Source organism: Peromyscus eremicus, chromosome 6 (genome assembly GCF_949786415.1).
Source record: "Peromyscus eremicus chromosome 6, PerEre_H2_v1, whole genome shotgun sequence".
In the NCBI taxonomy this organism is placed as follows: Eukaryota; Metazoa; Chordata; class Mammalia; order Rodentia; family Cricetidae; genus Peromyscus; species Peromyscus eremicus.
Window position 1 is genome coordinate 98,384,657 of NC_081421.1, and position 24,030 is coordinate 98,408,686.

The 24,030-nt window shown below is 39.0% G+C and overlaps 1 protein-coding gene across 1 annotated transcript in view; it reads right to left on the minus strand.

The window, feature by feature from the left end:
- Positions 1–24,030, minus strand: part of Ank2 (ankyrin 2) — a 218,699-nt gene that overhangs the window by 95,759 nt on the left and 98,910 nt on the right. Inside the window, exons 9-14 of the mRNA XM_059266206.1 lie at positions 22,007–22,105; positions 17,458–17,655; positions 14,870–14,968; positions 14,614–14,712; positions 8,871–8,969; positions 1,958–2,155 (exon numbers count right to left, since the gene is read on the minus strand). Of these exons, the coding sequence (XP_059122189.1) occupies positions 1,958–2,155; positions 8,871–8,969; positions 14,614–14,712; positions 14,870–14,968; positions 17,458–17,655; positions 22,007–22,105 (792 nt within the window). The remainder of the gene's footprint in view (positions 1–1,957; positions 2,156–8,870; positions 8,970–14,613; positions 14,713–14,869; positions 14,969–17,457; positions 17,656–22,006; positions 22,106–24,030) is intronic.

Sequence of the window (24,030 nt, forward strand, 5' to 3'; positions counted from 1 at the left end):
GAACGGCTTTAATGATGATGAGTCACCCAACATTCAGCTGGCCTTGGTCGCTAAACTGTTCTGTTTAACAATTGCTTCTATTTTATCTCCCTACTGCACTACGGAATTGGTTATTTTTTTCCATCCTAAAAATCCTTGAAAGACAAAAGACTATTTTCCATTCCTTTACTTTTACATGTATTAATTTCTCATTCATTGAGATTGTTGCTCAGTGCTTAAGATCTTCTTTTTTTTGAATTTGTAAAATTCATTCACCTTTTCAGATGTCATAATTTGAAAATGTATCAATTTATTATGTCAGGACATTTTAAAAGATGAATTTTTTTTAATTTTATGTATAAGAATATGTGCCTGAATGTATGACTGTGTACCACATGGCCAGTAGAAGGCTTCGAATTCCCTGGAACTGGAGTTACAGATGGCTGTAAATTTCCTTGTGGGTGTCAGGTCCTCTGTAAGAGCAGCAGGTGCTCTTAACTGCCACGCTCTCTCTCCAGCCCCATGTTGGAACATTTGTGACAGCCACGTTCCAGTAGGCTTGTGCTGATGGTAACTAGCAGGCTGCTCTCACTTCTGAGGGCTCAGAGGCCATACCACCACTTCAGTCCACACTTAGTAACTTCCTTCCACCCAGGCATAGTATTTACTCCTATTTATTGAGTGATGGCATTTTAATTCATCTGAACTGCTGTTGCACATGTGGAAAGGACATTGCCCTGTGACACGTTTGTGTATTCTTAATTCTATTTGCCTTGCCTTTCTGTTATTCTGCACTAGCTCAATCGAATTTGCTCCAGGAATTTTGGCATGTTCATGCTTCATTGTACCTTATCTCCATGTAGTGAATTTCTAGTGAAATATATCCAAGAGAAGGAAAGGCAGCCCCACACTACCATGGAACTTTGAACACAGGCTAGGATATTAGTCTTTGTTTGGTGTTAGTGTAACTCGTGAACTGATGTGCCAACTTGTTCTGTCTAGATACTGCAAATAACCGGGAGAAAGGTGCAGCTGGTAAAGTTTGCTGTAGTGGTTTGGATAAGTGTCCCCCCATCAGCTCAGGTATCTGAACACTTGGTCCCCAGTTGGTGGCACTCTTTGTGGCAGTTATGGAACCTTTAGTAGGTACAGCCTTGCAGGAGGAAGTATATCACTGAGGATGGCTTCTGAATGTCTTGCCTTACTTCCCATTTTTTTTTCTCTGCTTCCTGGTGTGCTGGTAAATTGTGATCACCCAGGTTCGTTCTCTGGCTACCTGTTGCCATGCCATCCTGCCATTAAAAACACCTGCCTTCTGGAACCATAAGCCAAAATAAACTGTCTCTTATACGAGCTGCTTTTGGTCATGGTATTTTATCTTAGCAACAAAGAATTGACTGATAGAGTCGGACACTACAAAGGAAATGAGATGCCAAATGAGAGGTGATGGGGCTAGCACTGGGTAAGGCAGGATGGAGCAAAGTGATGGGGCTAGCACTGGGTAAGGCAGGATGGAGCAAAGGGAGCTGTCACTTGGCTCTGTCACCCAGCAGATAGTGCTGCTCATTTAATGCAGTATTTTCTACTTCATCAGTGATGCCAGTCAACATGTTAGGGGGCTCGCCCTCTCCCCGCCCCCCCCACACACACTTTTTTTTTCTCTAGAGAATATGTTTTATATTAAAAAGGAAAGAAAGAGTGGACTTTGCTTTGTGATAATAAAATCATGATAATTACACTTCTGGATGCTTATACCAAAAGGAACTAGCACTTCAATTCGATGCTGGGAATGTAAGACTCTTCCTTGAAGATGTTATGTAAAATTTTGCAATCCCTTCTCATCACTTAGATCATAATCTAAAATACTCGGCAAAGAAACAAGTCAGAGGCCTGACAGAGATTTTCCCTTCCTGAAACTCTTCTGCAGTTGAGCAAAACCTTAACTTGGCACTTGCAGTCCCTTAGCCATCCCCCTTACCTTGGTAGCTAAGGAGTGTGCTGCTCCAGCTTCCAGGAGGACAGAGGCCACATCCACCTGCCCTTCCCGAGCAGATATGTGCAGTGGTGTGTACCCATTTGTAGTGGCTGCATCTGGATGAGCCATATGTTGGAGAAGCAGCTGGACAATTTCTGTCTTACCCAGTCGGGAGGCAATATGTAAAGGAGTCTGTTCCTCCTACAACTCAAGGCAAGAGATCAGTTAGCTCTTGGCAAACCCAATCTTACTAGGAATGTTGCGCTTCTAAACACTCCACGATACCTTCTTCGAACCTCTAGGAATCTCTACTCAAAAACAAAAACTATTACTACCCTGTCATGGCTTTATTTGTATTTGTTATAGAGTGATCTATTTGGTCACAAAATCTCCCTTAAAATTGCAAAATGTTTTCTATGTTTGTTTGTTTGTTTGTTTATGTGCATGAGTGTCTATGTGTAAGGAAGTGTACCATGTATGTGCAGTTTCTGTAAGTCAGAAGAGGCATCAGATCCCGTGGAACAGGAGTTATAGACTGTAGTGAGCCACTATGTGGGTGTAGAAGTCAAACCCAGTCTTCCATAAGAGCAGAAGGTACTCTTAACCATTGAGCCAATCCCTCAGATTTTTAAATAGAATGTATATTCATAAACTTGGTCATTGTTTGATGAACACCCCAAAAAACATCTCTTTACTCCTTAAGTCTTCAACCCTCTCTTGGGCTTACTTATAGGTGAACTCGTGGTTTTGAAGGAGAAAGCAATCCAGTCCAAAAGTCCTAAGACCTAGATTCTCTTCCAAGAGCTTTCACTGAGAGGCAGGATTTATTCTGGGAACTGAATCAAGAGAAAAGACCCAAGGAAGCTGGAAAATGCTATTCCTACTTCACTCCTGAGCCAAGGACACAAATGCTGGTCATTTTGTTCTCGGAGAACTGTGGATAAAGACTACATTGTAGTATGATTTCAAAAGAGGCTGTTCCAGGAAGCGCTGCAGATGGGTCTGTGATGCATATCTAGGACGTCAAAGATGAAATAGTACTCTGGCAAAACGAAAATGGAATGAACTCTCTGCCAAGTGTCTTTGCTCTAAAACCAGAGAGGATGGAGCTGAGGAGAAGGGCCAGGAAGAACATACTCAGCAGGGCTCATAAGATCCCCTGACTCTAACGTGTTCTCAGGGTTAAAAGAACTAGGGAAAACCACAGTCTCTTATAAAAGTAAAATTGAGTATACCCTTAGGAATACAAAGGGGAGTATCTTTATAATCTTCCCCAGGGTAAGTCATCATAAAAGCAAGAAGGAAAAGCTGGGAGAGCTGCCAGGGATAAGAATGGAAGGAGAAAACATATAATAGTTCTGTCTAAATAAATATAACACTTTAACATTATTTTAAACTATAGGAAGAGATGAAATAGCATCACACAAATGTCAAAGAAGGAAGAAATTAATAAGTAATAGCAACGTAATTATTTTACCAATGGAATTCAAGCTCTATAAAAATCTTCAACTTATAAATTTCTTTCATGCATGATGCATATATGACTTGTCCTAGTAGACACCAAAAGAAAGCATAAAAAGTATTATTCCATAATTTTTCCAGATAAAGTGAACAAGAATGTAATGAGGTCTCAAAGACTGTTCAAGGTCGTTAAAACAGACACTAAAGGCAGACACAGTAAGATGGCCAAGAAGAAAATGGTCAGGACAAGGTGAGCAGGGATGAGCAGAACAAGAGTAAATGGTGAACAGAGCAGTCAGCATCAACTCAGGACCTGAGAAGAGCCTCAGTACTGTCTGCAGCTGGGTTCTCCTTCAGACCTCCACCAGCAGAGCCCAATGGAGGTGGGTACAGAAAGCAACACACTCAAATGTAGATTCAAAAACTATTTTTTTTTTTAGATTATTGATTTTACTTTATGTGTATGGGTAAATTGTGGATTTTAGAGAGTGGGGAGAAGTTGGGGGAACGGTTACCTTTGGAGCTCTAGACAATGGACAATCTCTAACTGGCTGTAGTTACTGGGTTAGTGATACTGGCTAATAACTAGCAGTTACTGGTTAAATGCTTGACTATAGTTCCCTAGTGCTCAGACCGCAGAGCAGTAAGGTATTTGTTGGTTCAACTTGTTTGTTTGTTTAAATAAAAGATAATGATGTTTAGCCTACTTTAAAAATATTTTGATATATTTCCATCTGAAAGTGGAAAAGGAAATATAATTTTGCTATTATGAAAACCCTTCAATGTTTAAGCAGGCATATAAGGTCTTTTCAGGTTTGGGCACTGACTTCTTTGTTGAACTGCAGAACTTGTCTGTGCTACCCCAGGATAAAGTTAACAAAATCAAGGCAAAGAAATTGGGAAAGTGTAGAAGCCTCACAAGAATGGGTAAAATTATGGAGGAGTTCCGGTTCCCTGGCCCTTTCCAATACAAGGCCTTCTCATGAAGCACAAGTGACAGGGCCATAGCCCAGGCAGGAAGCAGGTGGTCTCTGCCTCACTATGGAAGCCTACTGTTTATTTTACTCCTAGCAACCAAACTTAGGGAGACTTGTTGAACCCCAACTTTTTACAAAAAGACAGAAAAAACAGCAGCTGGGCCGAAGTTTAAAATTTTGATGTGATTCCTGCTACCAATGTTCCCCCAAACCATGTCTGGGGCAGCTGAGCAAAATTTTAGGAGTTAAGTTTCAAATTAGCTTAAGCTTAAGGATCCTGCCATTGCTCAAACCTAAAAGCAAAGGCCAGGCTCACAACTGTGCCAATGGAGCAAGCCTCTAAACAAAAGGGATTCCAGAGGACAGACCTTGGTAGGCTTCTAACTTAAATCCACAGAAGACAATGGACAAATGGGGTAGCGGGTGGGTAGAAGGGGAGCTAGAAAACAGGGCTAGCTTTCCACCTAAAAATGAAAGCCTTCGATAGATAACAGTTCACTGATTTCCTCAAGAAAGCCACATCCCAATCAGTGGACTTTATTGGGGCGGAATTACTGTCTCCCAGCAGCGCCAATCAGGAGAAAAATCTCACGGTTATGAAAGGTATCCTATCTACTCTAATACTATGACTACAGTTCACGAGTGAAATCTTGAATTTTAAGACCCTAAATCACCCTTTAACACAAGCTTCCCTGTACATAAAATAACCTGTGCCAAAATGAATTATGTAGCATCAAACAATTGTTAATGAAATCACAAAGTTCCAGGAAAACACTAAAGGATTCAATTAAACAAAAGCCAAAACTTCCTGGCCCAAATGCACCTGAAAACATGGTATGAAAAGAAAGTCCTGGTTCAGAGTTGCTATAAATATCCTGGGATAGGCGTCATTGGCACTGCTTGGGCACTTGCCAGAAATGCAGAACAGTGTCCCAGTCTGCAATGGAGAGGGTACCCAGGTGGCTGTAACACAGGCCGCATTTGGAGAGCATTGCTCTGCAAGGAACGGTCCTTGTTCCTCACAGAGGAATATCAGGCTGAGGGATTTCAAGTGCATCTGGGATTATAAATGATAAAGCCGAAAAGAAAAAGAAATAATAGCACGTGAAACTTAAATTGAAAAAATATAAAGAAATAGATGTTGCTTTATGAAGAAGAGTAAATGTGACTGCAGAGGAGGAAACACAATGATGGAGCCTCCGTGCTAAATACATAAAGGTGAGTGACACCACAGCACTCCAAAGGAAAGAGGCCCCCATCAGCACATACATAAAGTGTTCCAGACAGCATCCAAAAGTGTCCATCTCTTAGCTAGTTAGCTTTAGCAGTCAGCTTGACACAGCCCAGAGTTATCTAAGGGAGTCTCTCGTGGAGGACTACCTGCATCAGATGGGCTTATGGGCATGTCTATGCGGTGTTTTCTAGATTATTGACTGATGTGGGAGGGCCCAGAGCACTGTGCGCTATGCCACCCCTGGGCAATGGTCCTGCGTGAATAAGAAAGTCAGCTGAGCACAAATCAGAGTGTACCGGGAGCAGTGTTTCTCTGCTTCAGTTCCAGCCTCAAGGTTCCTGTCTTGAGTTCCTGCCCTGACTTTTTCCCTCAATGATGAACTATGACCTGACAATATAAGATGAAATAAACTCTCTTCTCTGCAAGATTTAGTCATGGTGTTTATCACAGCAACAGACAACAAACTAGAACATTGGGACAATAAGAGTGGATCAAATCAACGTACAAAAACTACCAAGAGATAAAGAAATGATTAAATACTGTTTCAAAACATAAAAGAAATTAGTTTGATAGAAATTTAATTAATAATATTAACAGGTTTATTTTTAAATAAATGGAAAAATCTTATTAAATGTGCCTTATAAAATGTTTACCTGAAATATTATCACAATTTCTAGTATAATTAAAGAAGTATGTGACACTCAATATGGATGGGTTGACCATGGAACTTTTTCTTTCAGTGCTGGAGTTTGAGCCCAGGGCTTGGAGCATGCTAGGAAAAGAACGTTACCACCTAGCTGCATCCTCACACCCTCACTAGAACTATTTCTTTTCTTTTTTTTGGCTTTGGGTTTTCGAGACAGGGGTTTTCTGTGTATCCCTGGTTATCCTGGAACTCACTTGCTCTGTAGACCAGACTGGCCTCGAACTTAGAGACCCACCTGCCTCTGTCATCCAAGTGCTGGTATAAAAGGCATATGCCACCTTTGCCTGGCTTAGAACTGCTTCATAAATACTGATTATCTAGGCACCATTAAATGGAAATAAGAAAAGTCATGTCATAGAATACAGTTGAATAAAAAAAAACTCTAAATATATAAAAACATGATCTAATCTATGATTTTTTTAAGATTTATTTATTTTACATGTATAAATGCTTTGTATGCATGTATGTATGTGTAGTATGCATATACATCACATGCCTATGGAAGTCAGAAGAAGAACTGGAGTTACAGAGGATTGTAAGTCACCATGTGGGTGCTGGGAATTGAACACAGGTCCTCTGCAAGAACAACCAGAGTTCTCAACCACTGAGCCATTCCTCCAGCCCTAATGGTGATTTTTTTTCTCCAAGACAGAGTTTCTCTGTGTAACAGCTCTGGTTATCCTAGAATGCACTCTGTAGACCAGGCTGCTCTTGAACTTACAAAGATCCATCTGCTTCTGCTTCCTGAGTGCTGGGATTAAAGGTGTATACTGCCACCACCCAGCTCCCAATGGTGATTCTTTTTTTTTTTTTTTTTAAAGATTTATTTATTTATTATGTATACAGCATATGTGACTGCATGCCAGAAGAGGGCACCAGATCTCATTACAGATGGTTGTGAGCCACCACGTGGTTGCTGGGAATTGAACTCAGGACCTCTGGAAGAGCAGTCAGTGCTCTTAACCTCTGAGCCATCTCTCCAGCCCTCCAATGGTGATTCTTAAAGATATAAATTACACTACTTTTGAGAAGGATAGAAAAGCAGATGAGATCTAAAACAAAAGCCATATCAAAGCTGCCTGTGTTCTGCTGATTCCCCATGACTGTGGAAATCATCATAAAAAAGTGCCTGGTAGCTCCACTGAGTCAGAGAATACTATGAAGGCCTGAAGAAGATTGGGAGTTTCTGAGTCTAAATCTCATACTTCAAGGATAAAGATGTAGAGGTAGAGTCACCTGCATTGGATCGCTTACAATCTTGACCACTCATGTTTTGACTCCAAGAGAGTCATTTTCCTCATGAGGTCATATGGCATGGATGAAGATGAAGTGAGTTCTAATGGAGGAAGAGAGAGCATGTCTAAGTGGTCCCTGAGAATCCCAGTGATGTGACTGCAAAAGTTCACGGAATAATATGGAAAGGGAAATAGAACATATAGCAGGGCAAGGAAGCTTGGCTACATTTAGGGAAGAAAGATTGCCACACAAAGGGAAGGGGATTAAATTCTTTAAAACAGGAAGGAAAAAATCAACCTGTGAGGGAGTTAGAACTGCCTGGAAACAGGAGTGTCATCAGGTGTCCTCCAGTGTCTATTATTCTGGGATAATAAATATGCAGAATATTCAAATATATAAACACCAGCATAGAGAGAAAGTAGACATTATAACAAAAAAAGGGGAAATCAAACAAGGAAAGGGAAAGCATTAGAACTTTGAAGACATTTTGTTTTTAGGTAACTTGGAAAGAGTCAGTATGCAAATCTGATTGGTTCTGGTAGTAAGAAATGATGTTTAGTATGTATAGTGCCATATAGTTCAGGCAAGACTATAAATTTAGAGAATAGATAAATGTGAAAGTGGTTTTCAGGATTAAAGACTGATAAAATTAAAGTCAATTCTGTATTTCTTATATGTTAAATTTATTAAATATAGCTACACTCCATTCAAATGTTCCTATAACTTCAGTGTATTTTCATTGCATACACTTATATAGTATTTCTTTATTCTAAAGCATTATTGATCTGATGCTATCAATTTAATATCCTATGGTAATGCCTACTGGCTATCAACTTGACAGATTGAGAAAAACCTAGGAGACTAGTTGAGCACACTTCTGAGTGTTTGTGAGGGCATTTCCAGAGATGACTAATTAAGGGATGGGGAGTAAATCTTCCCTAATTGTGAGCATCACCATCCAAGTGACTGGGGACCTTGGATGAAGTACACTAGCAAAGGCACACACCCTCTTTGCTTCCCAGCCACCGTGAAGTGTGTAGCTTAGCTCTGTTGTGCTATTTAGCCTCACATCAAACCCAGAAATACAGAGCCATCCAATCATGGTCTGAGACCCCTGGACCAGCAAGTCCAAATAATTCTTTCCTTCCTTTAAGTTATTTTCTCAGGTATTTATCACAGTAACGAAAAGTTGATTGATAGGTACACTGTGGAATTTCAAAATCAAGGAACTAAAGAAGACACCCCATCTTATAAAGGGGGGTGTGTACTACAACAGGAGAATGCTGGTGAGCTAGCACCTACCCTGGCTCTGGCATCCACAAGAGCACCATTCCTCAGGAGACATCGGACCACTTCCACCTGCCCAGCCCGGGCTGCCATGTGAAGTGCTGTTTCACCACGCTGCCAGAAAACAAAGATTGCCCAGTCATAAATAAACCCACTGCTCTGGATAGCAAAGAACAACGGTGTTCTTTTTGGTGAAATTCAGCAAGATATCCAAGTGTATAAGTGATCTATGAGAAGGCATAATTGTTCGGTTTAGAAAAATGTAGTTTTGCATCTTTTCTATCTTTAGAAGGACAAACATTTGTAAATGCTTTTCCATTAATGACAAACCAGTGAACTTACCCAAATGTCCAGGACACCCTATGGTTTAGCTTCATGATCAATCTTGTGTAACTTACATGGGGTTGGGTGAAGATGTGATCTTTCATCCTACAAACCTAAAATCTGTCATCCATCCCATTCAATGAGAAACTCCAGATGTCAAAGGTCAAGTCGACACATTGCAAAAAATAAATCACATCACTTACACCATACATAAATAATTTCTTTTCAAATTGCAAACCTCACTTCTGAACAAAATCTTATGTCTGATTTGTCTATTTGTTGTGAAATTCGACCGTAACTACTCATAGGAGAAAACTAATTTTTCTAGGAGGTACTGCTTATTTTAAAGACTGTATTTAATTAGAGATGGTGATGCAGAAGGCTACTGAGAGGTAGTATAGTAGCTGTTAACAGTTTCAGTTAACAGTTAAGTGAAGTAGCTGTTAACAGTTTCCTTTGCTACATGGGTATCTTGTCAGTCCTCAGCTGCCTACGCTATACTAAGGTCTGACATGCTAATCAGGAGACGATGAAGAAAATGGTTAGAGACAAAAGATTATTCTCATAGGGAAACCTGTTATCACCGAAGGGGGCAGGGAGTTTGTCATTCAAATAATCCCATAGTTAGAACACAGTATTAGAATGAAACAAGTTTGACTGAGCACAACTGTTCTGGAGGGTAAGCTGACAATAACCAAGCAGGGGGGTGCATCCCACAGGAACCAGATTGACTTCAAACATGCCTATGTTGGGAAGGGATGCTTCTGAAAAACTCCTGTGAACAACATCTTCTGATTCCTTGCATAAAATATTCTTAAAAGATTTAACATGAAATTAGTGGGATTCTTTGCTCACAGTTCCCTTTTCTCACCATGATGACATCCATCGCTTTGGGAGTTATGAGAAATGTGTGTCAAGCGATGTGACTAGAAAGCACTGACCTAGATGTTGACTTGAATAGTCTCTTCTCACTGGCAGCTAACTTGTCCTCTAGTGGCCTTAGTTTTCTGATGGCGAATTTTGACTTTGTAAAGCAAATGTATATGAAATGTGTTTTATAGAATGACATTAGTCAAGTTTGTCTTTAAGTCCCCAGATGTATGGTGAGATTTTTTTCCTCTTTGGGCAACCATGATTTTATCCTTTTTTCTTCTGTAATCCACATGTCTCTAAATAAATAAGACTGGTATGTTATGATTACAGGAAGAAGAAAAACTCAAAATTTCATTTATAAGTCTAATGAAGGTTATCTATTTCAGTAATTTTTGTAGAAATAAAGGGAAGATAATTCTTTTTAGAAATTAAGTCAAAGCTGTCCCTAGGAATTTCTATGTAATGTTGAATTTACATACTTATTTTTAAACCATACTTTATTAGCAAGTTTTCAAAATATAGAACTATTTCTATACTAGTTTTAATATTTAAAAAACCTTTATTTTTTATCTATATTGTTATCCTCTGGTGTCAACATTTGCAGTGATGACATACATATATGTATATATATATGTGTGTGTATATCAGGCTTTAGATTAAGCATACGTATTAAACATGTATATATAAATCATATATTAAGCATGTATATATATATATATATATATATAAAGCATATATATATACTTACTTTAAAGCCTGAGCTTCCTATTACAAGAACAGCTGATTTTTATACTCACACCTGGTCACCCTACTTTATAAAGATTTTCTTGTTTAAGTCTCATTTAGTGACTCTGGGGTAACTGGCATTTACTATAAACTGTGGTTACCTTTTTATATTTACATTCCTATTGTTTATGCAGAAGTATAAGGAAAAGAAACTCAGCAAATATTGCATATTGCCTTATTTGGGATCTTCTGTTTCCTGATTGTTAGGCATAGCCTGATATCCTTATTTAAACAACTTAACTTTAGAGACCGGTAAAGCATTTAAACATAATATAAAGTGGGAACTTAACTATAAACCTGCTAATTGGTTATAAGAAGATAGAATTTCTCAATGACCCGTGTTGTACTGTCAAGAGCCCTTGAGTGCTCGATGTTCTACTCTCACAGTTATCAATGAATATGGTAGAGGTGTATTATAGAACACAGGTCACCAGCTAAAGTTCACATATAAGTTTTCTGGGAAAGGAAGTTGTCTGGGAAAAAAAAGTGTGTCTGCAAATGTCTGAATTCTTGGTGCATCTTATGCTTGGTGTGGATTTTCAGACAAAACAAAACCGGCAGGAGAATGCGCATGTTCATGTACAAAGCAAGTACCAATTCATGCCCCTCTTTCACAGCTTTAAAACTGGCTCAGCAGACAGCTACATGGACTCCCACTTGGGTTGCATCTAGTTGGAAAGCATCAAAGCACAAAAGACAGAATTGCATTCTGAATGCAACACAATGTCAGCAACACACAGAGGTGCCAAGGGTGGGAGCACTGGGGTCAGGACATGACTGGCACTGTCACAGCAAGCAGGCAGTCCTTGTCCACACAGCTTCGTAATTAAATCCCAAGTTCTGGATCCAGAAGCAATGTCCTAATATCTTGAGAACACACAAGTTCACAGGCACCACACTGCTAGAGAAAGTTATATTACTCTAAATGTAGGGTTGCCGGATTTAGCAAATAAAAAGTTCAAGTGTCTGTTTCAATTTTAATTCCAGACAATCAAGTACTTATTTTATCATGTTTCAACCGTTGCATGACATCTACTTACATTCAAAGGAATTCAGTGTTTATCTGGAATTAAAATTGAATAGGGAATTTTGCATCTTGACCAGTAAATCTACACTGTCTCTTATCTGAAGGATATAGCTTTTAAAAATAAAATGAACAAACAAAAAAATATCCAGGGATCCTACTGAGAAGGATTGGTTGACTGGAGCTTTCAAGTGCTTGTTTGGAGAGGGCTGAAGGAAAACAATGTAAAGGACAAGCAGATGAAACCAATGAGTAAATTTAGGACAACTGCCATGTTGGAGCTAAAGATCAACACAGCCATTGCCAAATCTAAGGTTCTTTCGAAGCCTGAAAGGATGGGAATACTAGAAACCTATGTGCAGTCTAACTCTCTCCATGTTCCTGGGGAGACCACACAACAGTTAAGAATCAACAAACTATTTGGAATTGGTCACTGAAGTGGTTGTTTGTGGATTCTTTTTTGAAGAATTTTCAAAAAATCTACTAAAAGAAACTTCAGCTGGGTATGGTGGGACAGACCTTTAACCCCGGCACTCAGGGGGCAGAGGCAGGTAGATCTCTGAGTTCAAGGCTAGCCTGGTCTACAGAGTAAGTTCTAGGACAGCCAGGGCAACACAGAGAAATCCTGTCTTGAAAAACCAAAAAAGAAACAAAAAAAGAAATTTCGGCCAAGCTCCCCATTTAGTACAATTACACACATCATTGGGGAATATGATGATATATTTTAACATATCACTATTGCTTCTGTGATTCCTGTAGGTATTGGAATGCAAATAAGGAAAATGGGAAAATAGAGGAAAACAAATGGCAAAAGTAGGTCAGCACACAGGAGTGCTTTTCTTGAAAGTTATTGCCCTGTGTGCAAGAATATTTAGCTTCAATTTTTTTTTTGGTTTGTTGAGACAAAAAAAATGAAATAAAAGTTTAAAAATTATAGGAAATGACAAATCCATGTAATATAGTATTTAAAAGGGATAATTTGATATTGAGTAAAGTATTTCCCACTACTGATCTGTCTCTGTTAATCTTTTGATAAGAGTTATTGAAAGCAAAAGATTAATAAGAAGCAAAAAGATGAATTGTTTTCTTTTTTCTGTGTGTGTATGTATGTGTGTAAGTCAGGGATTCAGATGACTTCCTCAATTGCTCTCTACCTATTTGTTTGAGGCAAGGTCTCTCAGTAAACCTGAGTCCCATCAGTTTGGCTAGACTAGCTGGTCATAAACCCAGGGGTCCTCCTACCTATCTCCAAAGGGAGCACTGGAGTTGCAGAAACACAGGACTTTATGTTGAGTGACAGGGACGAAACTCGGGTCCTCATACTTTCACGGCAAGTACTTCAATGACTGAGCCGTCTCTCGAGCCCCATGAATTCTTCAAGCATTCAAAAATGTTAAACTCAAGTTGGCACATTAGGAAACGACTCCTGTACTTGGTGATTAAGAATTGCCATGTAATGTTATATTAGGGCCAATATGCTATGATTAAGGAAGCATAAATACAAAACCTGAAATTCTTTAATGGTTTTATGCTCTCACTTTTGAATAATATAAAAAGTATATTAAGTAAATTGGATTCTCCACTGGACTCTGTCCAAGCACCAGGGCCTTCAAAAACTACATAAAGTACAGAAAAATGAGAATATGGGAAAGAGCACAGGTAAGAGAAAACCTGGGCATTCTGTTTCACAACTTAAATAGGGAGAGTTATGCCCAAATTAGCACATGCTGCAGTCAACAGCTACAAGTATGATCACTTTAATAATGACTGCTAATATTCATGTAGGGAGAATTATTTTGTTGCATGTGCTTTTTAAAAATTTAATTCTCTTGTAGTCCTGGGAGTGTCTTTTATCTGAATAAACACATACAGTGGGTTCTCTTTCCCTGGGGGAAAAATCGTATCAGACTATTTGCAATGAAACAGTGACCCGAGAGATTTTAAAGGGTGGTACAAGACAGTGAGAGAAAAATGTATATCAAGTGAAAAATCCTAATTTAGACCAGACAGAATTCTGGAAGACTCAGTACTTATTAGCAGAAAGAAAGGGGCCCAGGGACCAGCATTCATTGCGTAATACTGTTGATAACTATTTCAGGCATGAGGAACCTCCACTGCGTATATGAATAAGATGGAAGTTAAAACTCAGTAGGAAATAGCAAATGCAATGTAGAATAAAGGATACTGTGACATCAAAAACAGTTATCCTCACCAAAGCCTATATCTGGCTTGTCTTTGCCAAGATTGATTATGGAGCTTATTTTAATGGAAATTACTGGGAATACAATGCATTCATACAAACTAGGGTGAGCCTTGAAGACTGATGTACAGCCCATCATTCATTCACTTTCAGAGCCGTGTGTTTGTTTGAAGCACACTGTCAAAGCTGGCTCAGACTCATAAGTAAGTCACCTGCCTAGGCTTCCCAACAGCTAGAGACTGCAGATGAGTCTGACCACACTCAGCCTCAGGGGACTTTTAAAAACATATTCTGTTTTACTACATGCATTAGATGAATGTTTAATCCATCTGCACGAGGAAGCCTAAGCCGGGTCAATCCCCAGCTTCCATTTGTTTTCTGCCACATGGATTCTGCATTCAGGAAAGTTCCAAACATTATTTTACAAAACGTTGCTTCAGAGGCCCTTCTCTGAGCTCTGATGACACACACACACACAACAAGCCCACACACACCCACTCTTGACTCTCACTCTTTCTCCCTGTGGTTATTCTGACCCAAGCCATACTCACAATGTTAGTGACATCTGGAGAGGCTCCGTTCTGCAGCAGAAGGAGGACAATGTTCAAGTGGCCCATGAAGGCAGCCACATGTATTGGTGTGAGGCCAGACTGCGGAACAAAGCAACAGCAGTTTTACTCCTCTGCACTGGGGGCTTTGGGGCTTCTTCAGATAAATAAGACGAGTGAAGAGGACAGAAGATGGGTGAGAGGAAGAGGAAGGCATCAGAGAGGAAATGTTTGGTGAGAAGCTGAAACACTTTTCTACCTCTGTTATAGCTTGGATTGAAGCCCCATATTTCACCAGCAGTTCCATGACTTTGATGCGGTTTTTCTTGCAGGCAATGTGCAGTGGAGTAAAACCATTCTGTGCAAAAGACAATCGAGTTAGTTGAAAACATGCAGAAACAATTCTCACGCAACTCCATGCTGGCACATCACAGGCGATAGTGTTGTATCGTCACATAATGTCACCGTCTCTTCAAGCCCTACAGAGGTGGAAATTTGGGAAGAGAAGTGGTGGTGTGTGTATGTGTGTGTGTGTATGGGAACTGAATTTTACTTCTGTCATTCTGAGTGCATACAGAGAAGACAAAAACAGAAAAAAGTATGTAAGCCTACTTTTTGTAGGAGAAAAGGTAGGGGGCAATTATGTTTTAGAGAAATAGGCTGTCTTGACGGGTCAGGTGATGGAGAAAAAGATGGCGTGAATAGAAGTATATTTTGATGATGGAGGGCCAGTTTCTCAGAGCATAAGAATTGTTCATCTACTTTCAAAAAGCTAGCAATATGATGGCTTTATAAAAAGTGTTTCAGCTTTGCTATTATTTTCTTAGGGAGAGTTTCAAATTAGCAGAAATCATTATGCAGACAATCTTTATAAGAAAAGTTAAGTTTTATATTATAACATGTATACCAATCAGATACATTTGATTTTACAAAGAAACAATTAAGTTCCCAGATATATTTTATTTTATGTGGAAATGATTACATTCCTGAATATTTTCAAGAAAGATACGGTAAATTTCTGGGATGGCTGCCGACAACACCTCTGAGAGCTGAAGTTAAGTGGAGCTTCTGGAAGGTACTTGCAATTTTGTAAACTAGGTTACTATTAAGGAATTGGAGAAATCACATAAAAATTTACCTAGCCTCTGCTAAATTGTTATGTATTATATATATACCTGTTGTCTTTTTATTTGAACAATTGATCTTTTACAGGACACATACCTTGCCAATTAACAGTTTTAAATGTCCCAGTGGGAACTGAGTGTCATGTGATAATTTCGTATGTTACCAGTTCTCATGAAAGCATATGTCTCACATAAGCTGGTGACTTTGTATTCTTTACAGTGGAGAGATGAACATAATTTGTTGAGTCATGTCCCCTGATTATAAACTATGTCATAAGCTGGAGATAAGCAACATGTATATGTGGCATTAAAGTACATGCAACTAATTACTTGTCATAGTTTATAAGTTTATTCATCACTATCTAATAAAAAGTATTTTCAACATCTTATGAGGAAATTAGTATAATCACTTCCTAAGTAATTAGTAATAGGTGAATTGTACTGAAAATTTTCAAATAAATCAATATGCTCAATATTTAATAATTTGCTTGATTTATTACTTTGCTTATTGATCAAATGATCGACTGACTTTTGAGATAGGGTGATCTCATCTATCCCAGGCTGGTCTCAAACTTGCAATATAGCCAAGGATGAACTTGAACCTTTGATCGCCTACCTCCACCCCATGAATGCTAAGATTATGGGCATGTGCCATCATGCCTTACTTGTGTGGTGCTGGGAATCAAACCTAGGGTTTCATACATACTAGGCAAGTATTCTACAAATTCAGCTACTACCCTAGCCCAGTACTTAATCATTTTAACAATAGACTCTCAAAGCTGTTTGAAGGGAATTTTAATTGACATAAACCATGTAAACATATAGGAAAACAAAACAATGTGCTCTTAGAGTGAGAATTAGAAAACAAATGCCATCAATTAGTACCTGCCTAACGTACTAATTAGTTAGGCCATAAGTGAAGCAAGAAAGATTTGTTCCATATTATTAGATCATGGGAGACACAAAGTTGCCCTGGGGATGGCTTCCTACAGTTTCTCTTGAGCGGGTCCTGGAATGCTTTCTTTAAAATGCTTTGCAAAGCAGTAATACACCAAGCATCACCCAGCCCATGGATGGGTAGTCAGTCCATAAAGGAAATGTCCAAGTGAACTCTTACCAGCTTCTGTCTAAGACCTTCTCATAGAGTCAAATATATTCGCCATTTTAATCCCTTTATTTTCCTCAAGAGATTCATAAAGATCAAACTTTTCTTACCTGTATACTAAATCTATCTAGTATTTAGAGGTACCTAGAACTAACTTTGTTATTTCTTTTTTTTCACTGAGACAGGGTTTCTCTGTATAGCCCTGACTGTCCTGGAACTAGCTCTGTAGACCAGGCTGGTCTCGAACTTAGAGATCAGCTTGTCGATGCCTCCCAAGTGCTGGAATTAAAGGAATGTACCACCACCACCTTCTGTCTCTTATTTTTTTAATATCTAGCCTCTACTTTAAGACACTCATCATCCCAGAGTTTCATACTGTTTACAACCCACAGGTTTCAGAAATAATAATCTGGTATTCTCCTAAATCTGCTCATGCTCACGTCCACTTAGGAAACAATGAAAGCATGAAGTAGGCTGCCAGCTTTCAGAAGGGTGTCAAGCTTGGCAGTTATTAACTGTGGATCTATAACCATGCATTAGTGTAGGTGCCACTGGCTAATCAATGTGGTTTTGCTTTCTCAGGCTATATTTGGTGAATGTGGATTGGGCCAGGTTTACCAGGGCTCTCGCATTCGGGTTGGCTCTCTTGTCCAGAAGGAGTTTGGTGACACGGTAGTGGCCACAGTGTGCAGCAACATGCAGGGCCGTCAGGTAGTCCAGGGTGACATCATCTACAGGTGCCTTGTGCTGTAGCAGGTGCTTCACACATTCCACGTGGTCCCCCTGGGCAGCCATATGAAGTGGAGACAGCCCATTCTGCACATCAAAACAAAGAAGAAACAAGTCCACATTTTGTTTTTATTACCTTCATGTTTGGGGGCCTGCAAAGGCAGTCCTGATCCATAACACAGCTGGAGGCAGGAGAAATAACTCTCCCTTAATATCTGAATGTAGAACAGATTATGTTATGTAAATGGGGAAGGAAAGAGTATATTTAATTTTATAACTATAGTAATCTTTAGCAAAAGACATTACATGGTTTTCATAGTATGTGTCAATTCAGCTTGATTTTTACAAATTATGAGAAAAGTATTAGATATATAGGAATGACAGCTTATGCATAAATCATTTGTATCTAATACTATACATAGTAATCTACATTAAATTATCTCTCTACCTGCATTTCTTTTACTATAAACAGAGAAGTACTTGGGTAAAGGAGAGAAAAGTGTGTGAATGGGTCAAGGAAATAGAAAAAATTTCACTATATCTTAGGTTCAGGCTTCAGAAAAATTCTGAGATCCTTTTTTCCAATAATAATTCAAGACTTACTTTAAAGTAGGAGGGAAGAGACAAAGACATCCACCCAACAAAGACAAAATCAGATATCTATACTATGAAATAACTCAAACATCATTTCATCAGATGCCTAGATCCCAATGCAAAAATACAAACATGAACAGCCAAGATAGAACATCTCCTCCAGAATAATAGCCCCCAAAATGTAATTTAGCTGAAGCACAAGATAAGGACTTCAGAATAACAATTATGAATATATGCAAAGACTTTAAAGAGAATATGAATAAATGCCTTATGGAAGACCATGAAAACAACACAAACAGTTGAATGAAATAATGAAAATATTTCAAGAAATAAAAGTAGCAATAGGATCACTAGAGAAAACCCAAACTGAAATAAAACTGGAAATGAAAAATTTAGGATGTCAAACAAAAGCTCAGAGGTAGCCGGGCGGTGGTGGCGCACGCCTTTAATCCCAGCACTTGGGAGGCAGAGCCAGGCGGATCTCTGTGAGTTCGAGGCCAGCCTGGACTACCAAGTGAGTTCCAGGAAAGGCGCAAAGCTACACAGAGAAACCCTGTCTCGAAAAAAAACAACAAAAAAAAACAAAACAAAAAAAAAGCTCAGAGGTAAGCCCCAATAGAGAATACTAGCCATGGAAAAGAGAATTCCAGATCTTGAAGACAAAGTAGAAGACATGGAGAGCTCAGTCTAAGAAGACGTTAAATCTAAAAAATCCAGGCACAAAACACCAGGAAATCTGGGGCATAGAGGAATAAGAAGAAACTCAGGTCAAAAGTACAGAAAATATTTTTTCATGAGACTATATAAGAAAATTTCTCCAGGCTAAATAAAGATATGCCTATCAAGGTACAAGAAGTAGATAGAACACCAAACAGACAGGACAAAACAAGAAACTCCCCATGACACATAATAATCAAGGCACTAAATGTTCAGAACAAAGAAAGGACATTAAAAGCTTCATAGGAGAAAGACCAAGTCATATATAAAGTCAGACTTATTACAATAACACCTGAGTTTTCAGTGGAGACCGTGAAAGCCAGAAGGACCTGGAATTATGTTACACCATCTCAAAGAGACAACAGATGCCATCCCAGACTATACCTTATAATTTGGGGAAAGAGTCTTATAATATATATATATATATATATATATATATATATATATGTATGTATATATATATATGTATGTATATATATACATATATATATACACACACACACATACATACACTGGATATATATGAGCTAACCATTTCTCCTACTTTGTCTTCAAGATCTGGAATTCTCTTTTCCATGGCTTGTATTCTCTAGTGGGGCTTACCTCTGAGCTTTTGTTTGATATCCTAAATTTTTCATTTCCAGTTTTATTTCAGTTTGATTTTTCTTTAGTGATTCTATTTCTACTTTTATTTCTTGAAATGCTTTCATTATTTCATATACTTATATACAGAACTATATAAGACAGAAGAAAAACAAATGCAAGCACTCCCTATTGGGACCACACAGGAAAGACCTCAACAGACAGTAAGGAAGTATATCTGTCTTTAAGTAAGTAGATTAGGAGGGTGAATAAGGAGAGGGGTTCAGAGGCATAAGAGACTTTGTGAGAGAGGTCGGGCATGGTTGGAAGGGCTGGGACAACAGGAATTGCCTTGGGTAATGTGTTCAGAACAGCTGGGTTGCAGAAAAAGAGAACAGAAACCAGTTAGGGGCCTCCTGTAGCCATCTAAGTGGGATACATGGAGGCAATGAGGCGGCTCAACAGCTTCTGGTTTAATGATGTCTAGAGAAGGAAGCGGCGGTACAATGTAGGGTGAGAAAAAGAAGAGTATAGCATGGTATGAGGTGTCTGAGACATTGAAAGAATGAGATGCCTGTGAATGAAGACACAAAGAGGGTTATATTTAGGGGTAGGCAAAATACTATAAGCTTATTTGTAAACTTGGAACTGCCCAGTAAATATCCAAGTAGTCATAGGGAGCTGCCATGAGCACATAGAATTCTAGAAATATCCACATATGTGTCAACAGAGCACAGGTACTGTTTAAAGATGAACTTCAGGAAATGTCAGAGGAAGTGAGTAGGGAGAGACAGAGCAAACAAAGCATGTGGCCTCTAACACAGAATTGCTAACAGCCAGAGAACTGGGAGCTGAAGAGGAAATAGTCACGGAGCCTGGGACGCAGATGCTGGAGATGCAGAAGGAATCCAAAGAAATATCACGTCCTAGAAGGCAAATGAGGAAAGCGTTTGGGAAGGGAGGGATGGGACGCTGTGCCAGCGGACAGAAATAGGACAGAACACAGACTCTGCAGGCTCTGATTCACGGAACCAGATAGCTGTGGAAGTGGGAGTTTGTGGACAGCACCTCCTGCTTCCTTCAGTTTTTCTCAGTGTTGTATGAAGAAATAAAGACGTCCAAGCAATTTAAAGAAAAACTGTGGCTTAGTTAGGTAGCAGGGAGCAACGTGAATCACTATGGAAACTGCAGTGTAATTTGTCAGTCAACACACTGGGCTAAGCTAAAGTTAGTGATCAGGAGTCTGAAGGCAGCTACATCACTGTGGCCAGGTGCAGGTACAAGACTGTGACCTGGACTTAGTCACCAGAGGCCGTAGGGAGTTGTGATAGAAATGGAACTTTGTTGTTCGGAGGTAAGGGCCCAGGGTGAAGATAGAGACGATGAAACTGCCTGGGATCAGAGATGTAGATCGAGTGAGCTGAGACATAGGAGGGGTGGTTGGGGAATGTGAGGTTAGAGATGGGAATCACGGAGTTCTTACAGTCAGTACACTGAGAATTCGCCATGGAGTATGGTGAAGATTCGTTTTGCTGAGCGTTCCAGCTTTCAAAGAATGAGGGGACGTTGCTTCAAGGAGAAAGACTGGGTGAGTGAAAACTGAGAGCTGTAGTGGGGAGTGAGAGGGCACTATGCCACACACATGCTAGTGGCATTGTCCTACTCCAACTCAATCAGTTCATCTGCTCTGAGTCCTTTACCCTCACAGAGCTCTGCATTTCATAATCTTCTCCCATCTCTCCTGCCCTGGAGATTTTAAGTTTCTTCAAGATACTTTCTGATTATTATTCATCTTGCTATTTCCTTGGTAACCAGAGCGGTACCCAGCACATTGTGTCTTCTTCATACATGATATAGCTGGATGCTGGACTGAGGGTACAACCATGTGGTCACCAATGATCTTTAATGCTAGACCCTTAAATTTAAATGACTCCTCACTAGACAGAAAAGCTACCTTAAAAGTCACACTTAGGTAATCCACATTCTTGCTGGTTATGAGTCCATTATAAATAAAGTGTAAACAAAGTTTTATTTGAAAATTTCTTGGAAGATCACATAGGCCTCAGTTTTCTAATTATTTAAAAATTCGGGTGTAACATGATTGGACTGAAATTTTGTTTCCATTTAAATTGAAGTATATTTCAAAGCTCTGTCTTCTATTGTTAATGGTATTACCTTGACAGATAATTCCACATGTATTATATAGTTATCTTAGAAAGTAATAAAAAATCTTAGCTCATGCAATATAATAGTTTCATATATATTAATATATTTAATATTCTTATTTTTATGTAATATGGTTAGTCAAGTTTTCATCTACAGTAAAAATAGGTTTAAAAACAGGGGGAACCTAGAGGTATTCATTTAGCACATCTTGATGCATATATTTGCTCATTTTAATAATTTTGCAAGTTTGGTACTTATTTCTTCTTTCTAACACATTGAATAAGTAAGAACATTTTGACGGGTGTTTTAGCTTTAAGAAGAGAGATTACCCAAAATGCCTTAAGTGTCCTTGGATGCCATCTTACTCATAATGACTCACCTTGGTCCTTGCCAGCAAGGGAGCACCTCGTTCCAGCAGCAGCTCCACCACCTGGTCATGCCCACTTCGTGCAGCACAGTGAAGTGGTGTCAACCCATCCTGACAAGAGAATCAAGACACTAAGCCTAAGTTCACACCTTTAAAAACAAACAAACAAAAACAAGATTATGTCTATTGCCACTGACCGGAGATAAGCTTTGAAATTTGATCCTGGAGATCTGATAAAAACACAACAAAATGCTACTTACCTAACATACATACATACATACATACATACATACATACATAATACAGAGAGAGAGAGAGAGAGAGAGAGAGAGAGAGAGAGAGAGAGAGAGAGAGGACAGAAAAAGATTATGACACACAGAATTAAAAAGGGAAAACAGAGGCTTCAGATACAGGAGGACTGAACATGTTGACTTTCTGGTCAAATGTTTACATATCCTAGGAAACGAACAGACACAGAGCACATTGATGACGGTATCATCCTTCCCACTTGGAACCAAAGCTGTGGTTGTACTGTTATGGCCTTTGATTTTGGTTTTCTTTGCATCACTTTTATTTAAAAATTCTTCTTGCTCTAATTTGTCCATAAATATTCTCTTATGACTACGTTCTTAAATTGTCCAAAAGTGTTTTGTGGTGCTCCGAATTTTTTCATAATCTTTGAAGATTTTTCAACATTTAACAAAAATCATACCACTATTTCAAAGATGAAATTTATTATTAACAAATAGAATTAAAACTATAAATTTTGTAGCTATTTAAAGTGAACTGGGATTATCAACGTCTGCACCATACCTGACTTTGATGTTTGGGTTCTGGCAATTAAACCCAGGTCTTAATATTTTGTAGCAAGCACTTCACCAAAGGAGCTGTGGGCCCAGCCCCAAATATAGACTCTTTAAAACTTCTAATTACCTTATTAAATTTAAGTGCCCCACCTATTTTTGGCTAGGATTTTGAGTGATAATGACTCTTTGCTTTGTCAAGTCTATTTAGCCAGTGAGAAGATACTGAATAGCTAAAAAACACTCTTGGGGTTTGGGGTGTCAGAATTAGCATGAAAAGCCTCCAATTTAAATAAAGCATTTAGCCACAGCTGTGGGGGTTGCCACATTAATTTTAAGATTTCCCAGAAGGAGCTGAATGGGAGATTGTGCTGAGGAAAAAAATGGAAATAATAATGCTTTTCTGTCTTCATACCAGCACCTTGTAGTAATGATATAAGTTGTGTGGTAAATGACATAGCGTGGTTTCTCCAATGCATGCTTGGTGGGGCTTCATCAATCTTTGGTTTAAAGAATGTCAGGCAGTAAGCAGAGGACTAGGGTGAATGGAAGATCAGAAGCCTTTGACCAATCTCTATGAGATGAGGCTCCATGCTATGCACAAGAGGATGAGTTTTCTTACTCTGTCTTACAGCCTTAAGAGAAAGACTATGGGAGGGATGATGGCTTACATGGCTTCAAGTAAAGGGAGATAATACCATTTTGTATGAATTGCCTGAAATACTCTCTCTGTAATCATGGTAAAACCACAAAAATACCCTTCAGGTAACAATAGGAAGCCTGTAAAGAACTTTTAGCATACCCATAAGAACATCAAAGAACTAGCAAGGACTAAGTTCTCAGGCTTACAGTTAATGATGCAGTGCGCCTGCCCTTATGAGAGACTAGTGACTAGTGATGCTAAATTCATTATCTGACGAGCTCAGCCTGGCAAAAATTTGAATCTTCACTACGAAGCACACCATCATATTATTGCCAATTCTTGTCCAGGTTATATATTCCAGGACCTCTAAATTATAGTTTGAAGGCTAAATTTCTCTGCCCTCCAAAGTTCCCTTCTTCATGGATCCTTTCTTCTTCACTAAAATATAGACAGACACACAGACATGCTATCCTCTCTGCTGTAATTTAGCAAAGGCTACTCAGTTAACTTAAGAGAGGCATCACCTTTCTTCTCTTATCTCCTCCTTCCTTGCTCTCTGACTTGCTATTTTTCCATAATGGATGCTGAAA